Source organism: Primulina huaijiensis, chromosome 1 (assembly GCF_012295235.1).
Source record: "Primulina huaijiensis isolate GDHJ02 chromosome 1, ASM1229523v2, whole genome shotgun sequence".
Lineage (NCBI taxonomy): Eukaryota > Viridiplantae > Streptophyta > Magnoliopsida > Lamiales > Gesneriaceae > Primulina > Primulina huaijiensis.
In genome coordinates this window covers 9,519,081-9,534,358 of record NC_133306.1, presented here as the reverse complement: position 1 = coordinate 9,534,358, position 15,278 = coordinate 9,519,081, and the positions used below count along the sequence as shown (strand labels likewise).

At 38.4% G+C, this 15,278-nt stretch overlaps 1 protein-coding gene across 1 annotated transcript; it reads right to left on the bottom strand.

Moving 5' to 3' along the window:
• Nucleotides 1-6,123: 6,123 nt before the first annotated feature.
• LOC140971162 (uncharacterized) lies at nucleotides 6,124-6,933 on the bottom strand. The gene has a single exon (XM_073433269.1). The coding sequence runs from the start codon at nucleotides 6,931-6,933 to the stop codon at nucleotides 6,124-6,126; it is 810 nt and encodes a 269-aa protein (XP_073289370.1).
• Nucleotides 6,934-15,278: the final 8,345 nt, after the last annotated feature.

The following is a 15,278-nucleotide window of genomic DNA, read 5'->3' as shown; positions in this document are numbered from 1 at the left end:
TCTCGGCTGGGAGTATTGTCGCATTTTTGGTGTGGTTCGAATTGTGGCTGGCCTAGGGCCCTTAGCCATGGTTCAAACCATTCCTTAGGATGTTGGTAAGAGACTCTGGTCGGTGGTTCAAGCCCCAATGGCGAGTAGCCTCACAAACGACGCAAAGGAAATGCAAGCATGCTGCTGTAATTTTTGACAGCATGTGTGCTGCGGTTCAGAGATGAATTTCGGGTTCTTGGTCGGCTTTTAGCCTATGCCCTTGGACTGGACAGTACCTCATTGAGTTAGGAAGGTCGTGTTTTTGGCCGTTTGTAATTCGGATTAGTTTAGAGGTCGTACAAGAATTTACGGTGCAATGTGCCAAAATGACTCTCAAAATAGCGTTTCATGTTTTTGGCCGCCATTCACTAAATTTCGAGTACTGTAATTTTAGGAGCACTATTTCAACATTTTAGGAGTATTTTAATCTTGTCTAAATGATGGTTTGGTGTTGGTTTGGGTTGGCACGGGGTCATGATTAAATACTAAGTCATTGGACATAATAGTCTCGTTTCTGGATTCAATTACGAAGTTTTGGTCAAGTTAGAATATTTGCATGTCACTCATGATTAGGTAAAGTTGCAGCGAGCCTAGGAGCGATCCAACCCATATGGAAAAATTAATACAGGATATTTAATTACGCTATTTAATTATATTACGTGCATAAAATATTCATTTTTGGGATTCATGTGATATTGCTTGTGGCCACTTCACTGTCATGGTCTTATTACTTCACCCGGTGATCACTTACCGGTTCAGTTCAGTTCATCTCGGTGGTCACTTACCGGTCCCCCCCAGTATACTGTGGCATTAGTCTTATCAGACGATTATTACTTCACCCGGTGGTCACTTACCGGTCAGTTTAGTTCAGTGCAGTTTATGGGACCACTTGCGTAGAACATAATCTCAGCAAAATTATGACAGGCTATTTTTTTACAGAGCTCTATTGAGCAAACAGTTCACTTATGATTTCCAGTTTAGTTATGCAAGTACTATAATTCCTCATGACATGATATTTTCACTTCGCATGCAATTTTATTATTATCTATTTACTTGTTATTTACGATATATGCATGGTGAGTCTTTAGACTCACTAGACTTGATTGTTGTAGGTACTGATGATGTCGAGGTCGAGGGCGGGGACCAGTGAGCCCGCTCGAGTCGGCAGTAGTGTGACCCAAGGACCTCATTTATCAGTTTATTTATTATTTTTGCGGCAACTCATTTTATTACAATGAATTATTTTAAACTGTCGTTTTCAAACATTATTTACTTCCGCTGCTATTTTGAATATTAAACTTTATTTATCAGTTTATCTTATGAATGAGACATTTTAATTATTTAAAAAGAAAAATTTTAAATTTTTCCGCAAATTTTCAAACACGAATCCAGAGGCCATTATACCCGCCCTCGGCCCCGACCTCATCAGTACCTACAACAATCAAGTCTAGTGAGTCTAAAGACTCAGCATGCATATATTGTAAATAACAAGTAATAATCATAAAATCGCATGCAAAGTAAAAATATCATGGGTCTGGCGTAATGGGAAAATATCTTGTCATGAATAATTATAAATACGTGCATAACTGAACTAAAAATCGTAAGTGAAATGTTTGCTCGATAGAGCCCTGTCATGAAATAGCATATCATAGTTTTCTGTGGAGAATATGTTCTACGCAAGTGGCCCGTAACATAACGTCACAAAACATGAATCTTGAATCGTCTGATCAGACCTAACCACAGTATACTGGGCGGTAGGGATCATCACAGCCCTTGGACTGGATATCCGTACCCATACATGAACATGAACCGGTCGTAGGTCACCGGGCGAAGTAATAATCCCATAAGCTGCATCCCATAAGCGTGAAGTGACCACAAGACATATCGCATATATCTCAAAAATAAGCTTTTATAATTTTATGCACGTAATATAATTAAATATCCTGTTTTATTTTACCGAAATGGTTGGATCGTTCCCAGGCTCACTGCGACCTAATTCTAACATGAGGATCATGCAAATAAACTTAACTTGACCAACACTTCTTAACTGAACCAAAAACGAGACAATTACGCCCAACAAATTTGGTATTCAACCATGGCTTCGTATTAACCCGAACCAACATCGAACCATCATTTAGCAATGATTAAAATACACTTAAAATAATGGAAAACATGACCATAGGGCTGTAATACACGAAAATTGTGCATGGATGCCAAAATCATGAAACGCTCTTTCGAGAGTCACTTTGGCACATTGCACCGTAAATTCTCGTACGACCTCTAAACTTAACCAAATCACAAACGGCCAAAACAATGACCTTTCTAATTCAATAAGGTACTGTCCAGTCCAAGGCCATAGGCTAAAAGCCAACCAAGAACTCGAAACACACCTCTGAACCGAAGTCAAAGTTGCTGTCAAGAAAATTACAGCAGCAGCTGTTGCGCTTCCTTGCGTCGTTTGCAAGGCTAATGGCCATTAGGGCTTGAACCACCAACCAGAGGTTCTTACCAACATCCTAAGGTATGACTTGAACCATGGCTAAGGGCCCTAGGCCAACCACAATCCAAGAAATACCTGACACTACTCACAAGCTCCACCCGAGAACGCATCTCACACGCGTGGGGTGTCTTGTTCGTTCTTGCTTTCGTGTGTCATTCCAGTGGCCATATGATCAACCATGGCATGATCTAGACACCATGAGGTATTGTGTGAACCATGGCTAAGGGCTAGAAGCCAACCAAGATCCACCCAAACCCCATATAATCGAAACCCACTCATGCAGAAAATAAAAAGGATCGAAGGGACACTTGTCTTGTTTTGTTTTGAAAACCGATGGGACCATGAACCAAGCCATGAAAGGGCATCTTGGTCACGTCCTAGACATACCAAGGAGGGATTCTAACCATGGCTACAGCCCCTAGGGCAGCCAAAATCAGAACCCACACCTTAGGCAAGAAAAACAAGAAATCGAAACACAAAAACTGCACTATGGGAGTTGCTGTCCATTTCATCTTGCTTGTGGCGAAGGGACTCAAACCGATGGACCAGCACCTCCCTAACAGATCCTAGTTCATGTCTAAAAGCAGCCTTGAGCGCCTGGAACGAGCCACCCCTGAAATCAAAAGAAAACATACCAACGTGAAGCACAAAGAAGAGAGCCGAAAATATTCTGTGCAGAATTTTCGAACATGCTGTCAATAAATTTCGGTTTTTGATATGAAATCGTGATCATGAAAGGTTTAAAAATATTTATATAACATGATTGAAGAGCAAGGGATAATATAAACATGCCTTGGAAATTGTTTTGAAGAAAACAAAAATGATACGACGACACGGCGCGGCGGAGACGGAGTGTTCTTCTTTTGTTTTCTCTCTTGTTTTTCTCATGATTATTCTCTAGTGCTCTCTTTAATTTTCTTGCTGAAGAACACTGAAATTTTGAGAGAATGGGGTGGGGAGAATGGCTAGGGAAAAATAAGGGAATGTTGCAAGATAAAAGAGAATTAAATGGCAAGATCAAATCTTGCTATCTTTTGAGTTTGTGAGATAAGGAAATAATAATGATATGATTTGATTTGAGGGATAATTAGAGGAGTGCATGGCCGATTTCTAGTCTAGGTACAAGGTAGAAAATTGCTTATTTAATAATTACTTGGTGATTAAAAGGTGGGGGAATTATCTCCCAAGAAAAGAATAAGGAATGATATCAAATGGTGAGTTGTCAAAAAAATAACAAATCTTTTAAATGGGGGCCGAATTCTACTAAGTAAATGGGGTGAGAATATTGCTTAATTATTAATTGTTGATGATTAAATGTGAGGGAATTAATCTTACCAAGGAAAGGATAAGGAAAGGGATCAATAATGGAGAGTTGCCAAATATTTAAATCCTTTAAAGGAGGTGGCCGATTTTTCTAAGATAATGGGAGGAAAAATATTGCTTAAATATTGTATTTTAAATCTTTAGAGTTTTATCTACCCATTAAGTATTTTAGTGAATAAATAAATTAATTTAGGATGGTAATTATCTTGCATGCATGGCTAATTTTTAAATTAAATTTACTAACATGTTAAGTTACAATTTCTTAAATAAAATAAGCCTAGGTTAACTTATCTCAATTGGTCACATATTTTATTTTAGGCTTTTAATTCAATTATTGGATATAAAGAATTTATTTACTACTTATCTAAAGTTAATTAAATAGGTTCTTAAACATTCTTTTATATTAGAACAACTTATTATTTATCTTAAATAAATTCTAAGAATGTTTTCTTAATATTAAATTTTATCTTCATACTCCAACTCCAGTCCGGCCTCACTTATTTAACTGAAAAGATAAAACTAAACTTATGCGATTTAAAATAAATAATCATGACTATCAAATTTAAAAATGCTTTAAATAATAAAGAAATCATTTTTAATTTAAAATACTGGAAATTATGCATGGCTTATACGTAGTCTGATTTAACAGGTTCTACAGATTCTAAAACTATTGGTATATCGGGAGTTGCCAAAGAATCGATATTATCCGTCATGTCATAGTTGCATCGATGATGTAATCTAAGAAACCCTTTTCTTAACTACTACCAACACTCTGATCAGATATTTCAAACTACATACACATGATATCACATAGGATATCCATACCCGAAGGTAAGCAGTGAATCCCCGACTACAATGCATCGACTCCTATATGTTTCGACAAAACACCCAACCTTGCCACCTGATGACCCCATGAGAGTCGATAAACAAGTCAAAGTGCAGTGCTAGCATATAGAATCTCAATGTTGTCCCGAGTCATAAGGACTAATGGTGTACAACCATAAACTAGGACGTTGCCACTTGATAAGTGAGAACCATTTGAAAAGTCCTTTATGGAGGGTTGTTCAGTGCACTCTACAAGGAGCATCTATCTGCATGCTCGGACATCACAATGTCCCCTACCAATGAAACATGGTACTCACATCGTAGATACTAGTATCAAACTCGAGTGGCTTTTATCCTTCTTAACGGCGGCTGAATCGACTAAGAACTGTTTAGAATATACAGTATTCCAAATATGAGTTTCATGATACTCATCATATGAGCATCTCATATCCTTTCTACTATTTGAATATTCAAGGACTTTATCTATACAATTAGCATGGGTATACAGATAAAGATGTGCCAAAAAAATAATTTCAAATATAAAGATTGTTTATACATAGAGTTTCAACATGAACCCTCGGCCAACACTTGGCTCTACGGGGATCTACTCTAACAGTGAGATGCAGATGTTCCCGGTGGTCTTCCTCACTTGGCGAGTGCACAAGGATATCATCTATGAAAACTACCACAAACTTATCAAGGTATAGCTTGAATACCCGGTTCATGAGATCCATTAATGCTGCAGGAGCATTTGTTATACCAAAAGGCATCACCACGAACTCATAATGTCCATATCTTGTTCTAAAAGCTATTTTAGGTATATCCTCAGCTTTGACATTCAATTGATGATAGCCTTATCTTAAATCGAGTTTCGAAAATATCTTGGCTCCTTTTAGCTGATCGAAAAGATCATCTATTCTAGGGAGAGGGTACTTATTTTTTCTTGTGATCTTATTCAACTCTCTATAGTCAATACATAGTCTCATGCTTCCATCCTTCTTCTTTACGAACAATACTGGGACTCCCCACAAAGATGCACTAGGTCGGATTTGTTTCTTATCCAATAATCCTGAAGTTGCTCCTTTAAAGTTCTGATGGAGCCATTCGGTATGGTGTCTTTGAAATCGGTGCAGCATTAGGGATCAAGTTAATTTAAAATTTCACTTCTCTGTCGGGTATTGCACCCGACAATTCCTCGAGAAAAAAGTCTGGAAATTCTTGAACGACTGGAATATCCTCCAGTTTTGGCACAGCTTATTCTCTGACTTCGCTGATCATTGCAAGGTAAATTTCTTCACCGCATTTTATGGCCTTCAGGTTTGTGATGCAGATAGAAGAGATTTCCGTTCCTAGGACTTTCCACGATATATGATTTCCTTTGGATTTGGAGTCTGAAGTTTGATATTTTTCTTTTGACAGTGTACCATGGCATGGTTTTTATCTAACTAGTCCATGCCGAGAATGATGTCGAACCCAATCATATTGAGTTGAATCAATTCTGCCTCAAAGATCTGTTTACTTATGCGAATTTTACAGTTCCAGTATACCTTTTGGGTTTCAATTGTTTTACTAGCAGGTATTGCAACTCTTAATGGTTCACTAAGAGTTTCATGCTCAAGTTTTAGCTTATTAGCAAATTTTCTAGACACGAACGAGTGAGTAGCACCACAATCAAACAAGACATAAGCAGGCATTTCATTGAGTAAAACCGTACCTGCCACCACATCATTGGTGTTATCCTCTTCTTCTAGAGTTATAGCATACATTCGAGCGTTAGTCTTGTTTCCATTTGGTTTTTTTGGTCCAGTCCCTTTATATTTGTTCTCAGGACACTCTTTAATCCGATGTCCCAATTTTCTACATTTGAAGCAAGCTCCCGTCTTTCTATAACATTCTCCGATATGATTCTGCCGACAAGCATAACACCATTTTCCTTCCTTGTTGACGGCATTGGTAAAGGTTCCATTTGAGGGACCACTTGAATGGTTTGGCTGCTTGAATTTGGGGCCACTTTGAGCAGACTGGCTACTAAATGGCCTCTTGTTTTTGCTCTCCTCTTCGCAACGCTTGATGTCTGTTTCTGCACTCATCGTCGTGCCCATTAAGTCCGCAAAATTGTTCGGTCTGAATACAGCCATAGCAGATTGAATTCGGCTGTTCAGCTCTTTCTTAAAACGGTGCATTTTCAGGGTTTCTTCCGACATGATGGTTGGAGCATAGGTTCCAAAATCATTGAACTTTGATGTGTACTCCATCACTTTTGTAAGGTCCAAGAAATTAAATTACGTAACTTGAATGCATGTAATCTAGGGTTTTATTTAAATTATGTGTTTAATTATTTTTATGCATTATATACATAATTATTGCATGATGGGATTCATTTCATGATTATTTTAAAAGTTTACGCATTAGGGTTTCCAGATGTATTTCGCGCTCGATCGAGGAACGAAGACCGGGGAATTATCAGGAAAATTATTTTAATTACATGTTTAATTTTTATTTGTTAATATAAGGTTTTTTAAGTGTAATTTTCAAGAATTGGGCTTTGTTGGGTATTTTTAACTGTCGGAGAATATTTTTAATCGGTATGTAAATTTTATCGAAACGATGGCCTTTTGAGGGCTCGGGCAATATTTTCAAGAACGAACCTAAACAAAATATTTTTCAAAAGTGTATTTGGGCTTGATGGGCTTATTTTTTAGCTTAATTGGCTCCAAATCAATCATTTTAATCCTTTTGATTACCAATTTAGGGCCCATTAGTAGTATGATTATTATTTAATCACTACCCTAAGCATCCCTAAATCTAAACCTAATCACATCAGATGCCCACACCCCTCCTAGCAGTAGCTTTCACGTGAGTATCACCAGCAACCCTCGGCCACGCTCTCCCATTCAAGAAAAGATCATCTCCGCTTCCCCGGTGCCACCCCGACGCGCATTCCTTCAAGTTTTCTTGCATAGATTCGTAAAGGCACGCATATTTCTTCATTTGCACATCATTCACACCAATATTATACAAAATTGTGTGTAAATTCATGTAAATCTTTCGATCCATATGGTGTGTGCCTTTTTTTTGAAGTTTCGACATGAAAATTTTCATTGTTGTACTCACGTTTTTTATGATTTGCTGCAAAGGGGCTGATGAATTGTGTCGCTAAGGGTCTGTAGGTGTCGAGTTTTATGAGGAAAGGAGGCTGAAGATCATGTCAAAGCACGGTTAGGCAATGGGCATATCGTTTTTAAGCTTTTGTGCGTTTATGTTGGATAGATCGGGAATTGTATGAGGGTGCCGATGCATGGGGCATGCTAGGGACATGGGGCAAACCTTGTTGGGTCTGAGACACGCCCTGGAGAAACTCGTGTAAGGCTGGTCTCGAGTGGAAGGAAGTTTGGAGGAGTATCCGTGAGTTAGGGTCGCGCGGGTGGTTAGAGCTAGCGTCTTGTGGTTCTTGTTTGCTGCGGGCATAGGGCTAAGGGCAGTGGTAGAGGACGTCCAGGAGAGTCACGATGCAAATTTTAAAACGAATCGGTTAAGTTTTGAAACGGACTCGAGTTTACGTCTAAGAAACACTTTTATTATGTTTTGAGATGTTTTAAGGAGTTTGGTAAGCTTCGGGTCAAAATTTAGAGGTCCGGGGGTAAAATGGTCATTTTGGGTTTCCATTGGCAAAATGGTCATTTTGCACTCGGGGTGAGATTTTAGTCCTGGCAGCGCCCTGAGCATATATTTATCATGTTTTTAAATGTTTATGCATCATGTATATGATTTTTATGTAATTACGAAAATTACGGTACATGCTTGGTTTCAAGGAAAATTTACGTTTATGCATGTTTTCATTAAGTGGTGAACATGATGACACGTTTTGAAAGATGAGATTCGGTTGTGACTAACATGATTATATGAGATATTATGAGCTGAGGCCAAGGCTCAGTGGACGGATGTTGTTGTCGCTGATGTCCCCGCGACCACGGTTTATAGATGGATTCATCGAATAGAGCTGATATGAAAATCACAACTAATGAACTGAATTCAATTAAAAGAAAATGTATACGTCTATGATGATATGATGAGACATGTTTTGACAGGGTATGATTTTATACGATACGTTTACACTCATGATTTTAAGTTCATGAAATGTATGTTGTTTACAGTATTTTTCACTTCTATGTCCTATGTATATGAATTTGCTATTAACGGTCCAGGTGTGTTGAGTCTTTAGACTTACTAGGCGTGTTTGAGGTAGGTGAGCATTTAGACGAGGAGACTGGAGGTGCCGAACTCTGAATAGGCAGGGCTGGATGTGCGAGCATGACCCGAGGATCACACTTTTCCGCACATCACGTTTTTATGAGTTTTGAGCATATATGATCAGTTTTACACGTTTTTCTTTATGTTACGCTATTGACTTTCAGGATTTTACTTGTTTTGTTTTATTCATGCATGATTGAGGGCCGAGTTGGCAATTTTTACATTACAATATTTTCTTTGTCAATCGTTTGTGATTAATTTTTAAATTGCATGTTTCTCACNTATATTTCCACATTTTAAATTAGAAGACGTTTCAACTGTCATGTCTGATGTTTGCTTAAAACCTTCAAACTCACTCAACTTCTGTAGACGAAATTATGTTGTGTTGTATTTCTTCAAAAATTCTCTTCTGAAGATTTGTCATGTGATCAGCTCAACCTCAGTCAAGGATGGTGATACCGTTTCCCACCACTATCATGCCTGATCTTCAAGAAACGGTGTCATTACTTCAACTCTAAGTTCTTCATGTATTTCCAGCAAATGAATTTGGGTTTCAAAATTCTTAAGCCAGTTATGACCGACTTCTGGATCAGGATTTTCATCAAAGGTTGGGAACCGGTTCCTTCGAAGGGATTCGTAGTGATACTTAATGCCATGGAGTTGTGGTTCTGGTGGTGGCTGAATGGCGTTAGCGTTTGGGTTCACAATTCCTTGTAGTGTTGCAGCTACTATAGTAGCTATTGTCATCATATCCTCTTGGCTAAGACTTACCCTTGGTGGTGGTAGTGAATTCTCATTTTCGTTTTTGATTGGCGCTACATGGGTTACGGTTGTTTCTGGGTGGTCTCCCCGCCATTTCAAATAAACATATATTTTATTTGAGTTGTTTGGTAATAATACATAATCAAAGAAATATTTTCTTTAAATTTTTTAAAATGCATACAATCAGTCTTTTAGTAACAAAAGTGATTGACCTAAATACAATCAATGCTTATCCTAGGGATCATCCTACTCGTCTAGTACATCACCATCCCCTACAGCTTCGTCAATTTCTTCTTCCATAGAAGTTCCTTCTTGGTTTTCTTCTAGTCCGCCCATGAGGTCTTCAATATTGATCATATCATTTTGTAATTGATGAATGTGAAGTTCCAAAAGAGTGTTGTAATTCGTCAATGTTTCCACTTCCTCTTGTAGATGCTGAATTGTGGATTGGTTTACGTCCTCATTGACTTCATGTTCTTCAATTTGTTCTTCAAGGCGGAGGCGTGTTTTGAGATGAATGTCATCCCGAATCTGGAGCTTTAAAATCTTATCTTGCGCTTCGTCCAACTTTCGTTTGGTGATCTCGTGTTGCCGTTCTGATTCACGATGGTAGGCGGCATAGCGTCTGACGTCTTCTCGTAACTTCTTCACGTGACTCAAAGAGGTCATTATCCATGCATATATTATTTCCATCTAGTTGGTAGTTATCTCTCTCGAGTTTATCATTTCTTGTCTTCAATGTTTCAATTTTTGCTTCCTTTGCTTGGAGTTGTTTTTGGAGTTCGGTTATAATGATTCGGGGGTCCATGTTTGTTTTTCTATAAAAGTTAAAAAAAATTAATTTGATTGACAAATTTATAAAATACTCATCGATTTTAATTTGTAAATGCGATAATAATAGTTTTTATTTAGAAATAAGTTATTACACTTATTGTTTTTCAAAGCATATTTTTATTACAACCATAATACTAGTCTAGCCTAGTCTATCATGTCTCCATCGTCACTATCATCGTCGACCACATCCATAGGTACTTCCTCCTCCCCTTCCATGTTCTCCACCACGAGATGCAAATAATTATTCTGATCTTGGAGCCTATCCATGGCGCTATGAGCTTAGAGATGTATCGTTCTTGCTTGTTAGTGATTTCTTCGTGATGATGACGAGCACGAGTAGCACGATCTCTCTCAGTCTCAACTCTCTCTAGTAACTCCCGGTTCAAGGTATCTAGGCGCTCGATACGGACTAAATCTGTAGGGACCAAAATAAGTTGGCTTTCGGCCAAGTCTAGGTGATGGGTGAGTCGCTCCACATCAATCTGGAGTAGGTTCTTGATTTCTATAAGTTCTTGTTTTTCTTGTTTCTCCCTAGTTACTTGAACCTTTAGAGTCGCAATTTCCCTAGCTTGATTGTCAATGGTGAGCTGTCGCATGCGAAGGGCAACTTGAGCACGAGTTCGTGGAGCAGTCATTTCCTAGAATAAATTGAGGTGAAAAATTTCAGAAATAAAAGATAGAAAGATACAAAAATTCGAATTGCAACAAAGATTCCGTGGAATTATCAATAATAGGAATTTGCAGAGCAATTGAAGGAGATAGAATTTGAGTTTCTCGAAGAAAATTATGGAAAGGATGAAAGTTTGTTACAAGTAGGAATGCACTAGGCTTTCACCAAAATTTGACTTCAAATTTTGTCTATCAAAATCACAGCAGGATTATGAACCTGTCATCTCTGATACCACTTAAATGTCACACCCCAGTACCGAGGCGTCGGTGACATCCGGCATTGTTTAACAATTTTCATGAAAACAAATAAGCATCATAGCAAATAGCCAAAAACCAGTCTTTCTCATAATAAATATTGTCTTTACAGAAGCGAATTACAAAAGAAATAAAAAGTCTTGATCCTAGATCTCTTGATGCAATCATCAACCCCATAACTTTTCCTGCTCTTCATCATTCAATTGTTCCTCAGTCTTATCTGGGGAGAGATGTAAGGGTGAGTGCTTTGGGAAACACTCAGCAAGTGGGGGCCGATCGATTACCACAGATACATATAATGATAATTTTAAAACAAATTTTCAAAACTTATTATATCGACTTATCATATCAGAACATTAACCAAATCAGAGTCGAAATGTAGAACAGAGATTATCAAAACAATTCAAAACATAACAGAATGGAACAAACGGAACACTGTTATTCATCTCGTCATCCATGTTCAAATTGTCCCCCATATGTTAGTCCTATAAGGGTTGAGGCCAGAACACAGTTTTATACTCACTGATGAGAGCCAGAACTCAGTTTTATACCCACTGATGGGGGCCAGACAGAATTTACAATCGTTGTTCCATATCCAACTCGAATCATAACAGTGTATGACAAAGTCAAATTCATCAAACAATACTTATCACAATTACGATAGGACTCAGCAGAATCAAAGAACATCGAGTACAGAAGACACATAACATACATCGATCGAGATTTTAAAATATATTATCAGAATTTTCGAAACAAATAGTTGGACACACATACAAGTATGTCATGATATACTTGCACAAATTTTTAAATACAAAGGAATACATAGCAAAAACCCAATTATAGTTGGTTCAGACGTGCGGTTCAAACTTGGTCGAAACTCGAGCGAAGCTTAGCCGAACTTATCAAAACTTGGACGGGAGCTGAGAATGGTTTAGACAGCACTGGATATGGCCTTGAAATGTTGCCTAAATACTGCTTGAATGGACCAAATATGGCATCTTGTTTTGATGAGAAAAAGGCCGAAATTTTAGGTGTTTATGGGGAGAATTTGGAGTGAAATTGTGGGAGGCTTAGTGAGGTATTTTTAGGCTGAAAATGGCTTTTGAAATGCCCTTCATTCAGCCAAAATTGTGACCCTCCAAGTGCCCAAGAATGATGGTCCAAGTGGCCTCCAAGTATTCAAACTTTATCCAAACTCAAGGGTCATTTGGTTAACTCAAGGTCATCTCTTGCGTATTAAATTTTTCTAGTCCTTTAGCTCTTATCCTAGCTCCATTTTTGGTTCTTTTGGGATGATAAGGGGTGAGCTTCCTTGAGCTAAAATATTGGGTTCATGAGCTGGGGTTTTACTCCTCCGGTGATGACTCTTCGATTGTTACAGTTTCTTATGGCGTAGATCCCTTTTGAGTTAATCATCGAGCTTTTAAGTTACTCCCTCGAGCCGTGTTAGCTGAAATTTTAAGTTTATAGTTTGAGTTTATAGTTAAGTTTAAAGTTTTGAGTTTAATTTCGACTGTTATTGCTTACATGATTTGCTTTGAAATTCCGAATCCTCACATTTTGTATTTATTCTTTTTCAAATAATCTCCAAATTTCTTCGTTATTAATGAGATAGAGTATTCACAAAGGCCCGACTCATTGACTTCTTCTGACAATTGAAGAAGATCGTTGTAAGAATCATTAAAAACTTGTAAAGCAATAGCATTATCTTTGTCCTTCTTTTGTAAGTCCATGTTCATCTCAAAAGTACGATAGGAACTGATCAAGTCATCTAGTGTGAGCTGAGTTGTATATCGCGTTTTATCAATTGGACAAATCTTGATATTGAAGCTATCCGGAAGTGATCATAATACTTTGCTGACCAATCTTTTATTTGAAATTAGATCACCAAGGTTGAACGCTTCATTGGCTAACTTACTCAAGCAACGATCATACTTAGTAGTTGTCTCAGTTCTTCCATCCACAAAGTTTCAAATTTAGAGGTTAGCTGTAATGCCCCAGATTCGACGATTGTCCTCACTGTACCAAGACGTGTCTTTCTAGCGTGCTTATGTCCTCACTCACACGCACCCTAGGAAAATTCCCAGGGGGTCACCCATCCCAGAATTGTCCCAAGTCAAGCACGCTTAACTTTAGAGTTCTTATGTAATGAGCTACCGAAAAGAAGATGCACCTTCTTGATATGAGTAGTATATATCAAATCTTTTAAGCCCTCTTCAACTGTACAGTCCCATACCTGAACAGTTTCGAAATCCCTCTCCTTCCGGTGTAAGATCGGTTTATTCATGTTCCCTCCGCCTAGAAGCCTGCCAGGAGTCGCTCATTGTCCGTGCAACCTCATGGCAACGGAGATCAACCCCCCGCCCTCTTCGGCCCCGGGCCTCACATGCCCACCAGCTTCCGCTTGGTTCGTCCCCGAACCACACCATACTAGGAGAGGTCGGCTCTGATACCAACTGTAATGCCCCAGATTCGACGACTGTCCTCACTGTACCAAGACGAGTCTTTCCAGCGTGCTTATGTCCTCACTCACACGCACCCTAGGAAAATTCTCAGGGGATCCACGTAAACCGCATGCATGCAAATTGCTTATTTATTATATTTAATTGATTATAAATGCTTAAATGATATACTTTATATGATAAAATGTTTAAAATTGCTTGATTTCATAAAATTAAGGATTTTGTCCAGATATTCGATATTAGGCTAGGGAAAGGAGACCGTGGACGACCAAGAAGAAAATATTTTGCGATAAATATTTTCAAGGCATGATAAAATGATTTAATAGGATTAAAATTTTCTAAAAATTCTGGAGTCTAAAATTATTTGATGAGTCAAACCTTATTTTATCCAAGAAACTTGTTTTAGTAAAAAAATGACTTTTATGGAAAGTTATTATTTTTTAAAACGATTTTTGTAAAATTTTATTTTATATTTAATTGGATCTTATTGGGCCTAATTTACCTATAATTAATGGGCTTAATTATTTTTAAAGCTAGAGTCCTAAAAACTCTAAACTCTAGACTCTTTATCAACTAAAACACTAAATTATAAAATCAAATCCTAGGCTTCTATAGACTCCTAGTTGGCCACACACAACTTTTGAAAATTTGAGAGCAATGTCCAAGGTCGTTCATTGCTCGTTCGCTTCTCTTCGCAACCCACGCCTATAGTTGAATATTCGAGCTTTCTAAACGCAAAGGCACGCTTCTAAAATTTCTTTTATGCCCCATTCAAATCATATTATGCATGATTTATGTTTTAAAGCACAAAAATTATATTGATCAAATTGTTTGACGGTTGGATGATATTTTTCAAAGTTTTGACGTTTATACACATATATGAGACGTTTTATGGATTCTAATGGGTACACTGCCAATATAAGATGTTTAAAGGACAGAAAAAGGGTCGTTTAAGGGTGGAACAAAGGCTGGAATGCCTGTAGTCGGGAGGCTAGCGCTTAGGGTTTTCATGGAGGTTTTAGGGCTTGTTGTGCGCATGGGACGGCTAGGGAGGACCCGCACCAGGGCTCGGCCAGGGCACTGTGCATGGCTTAGGCAAGAGGCAAGGAAGAGCCCTTGAGGGGCTGGAAGGGTGGCCACCGATGTAAGATGTGAACCGGGGTAGATCACGCGGGCTGTGCGCGGCTGAGGAATGAGAGGGCTACGGTGCACGGCTAGGCATGGTTCAAGGGCTGTGACGGTTCAGGAGGGGTAGGCTAGGGTCTGGTGCGCCGTGGTTAGGGTCTGGTCCGACGATGGTTCAGGCCATGGAGTGGCCAAGGGGTTCTAGGAAGTTTTAGGGTTTGGTTTTGACTAGGAGAAGAGTA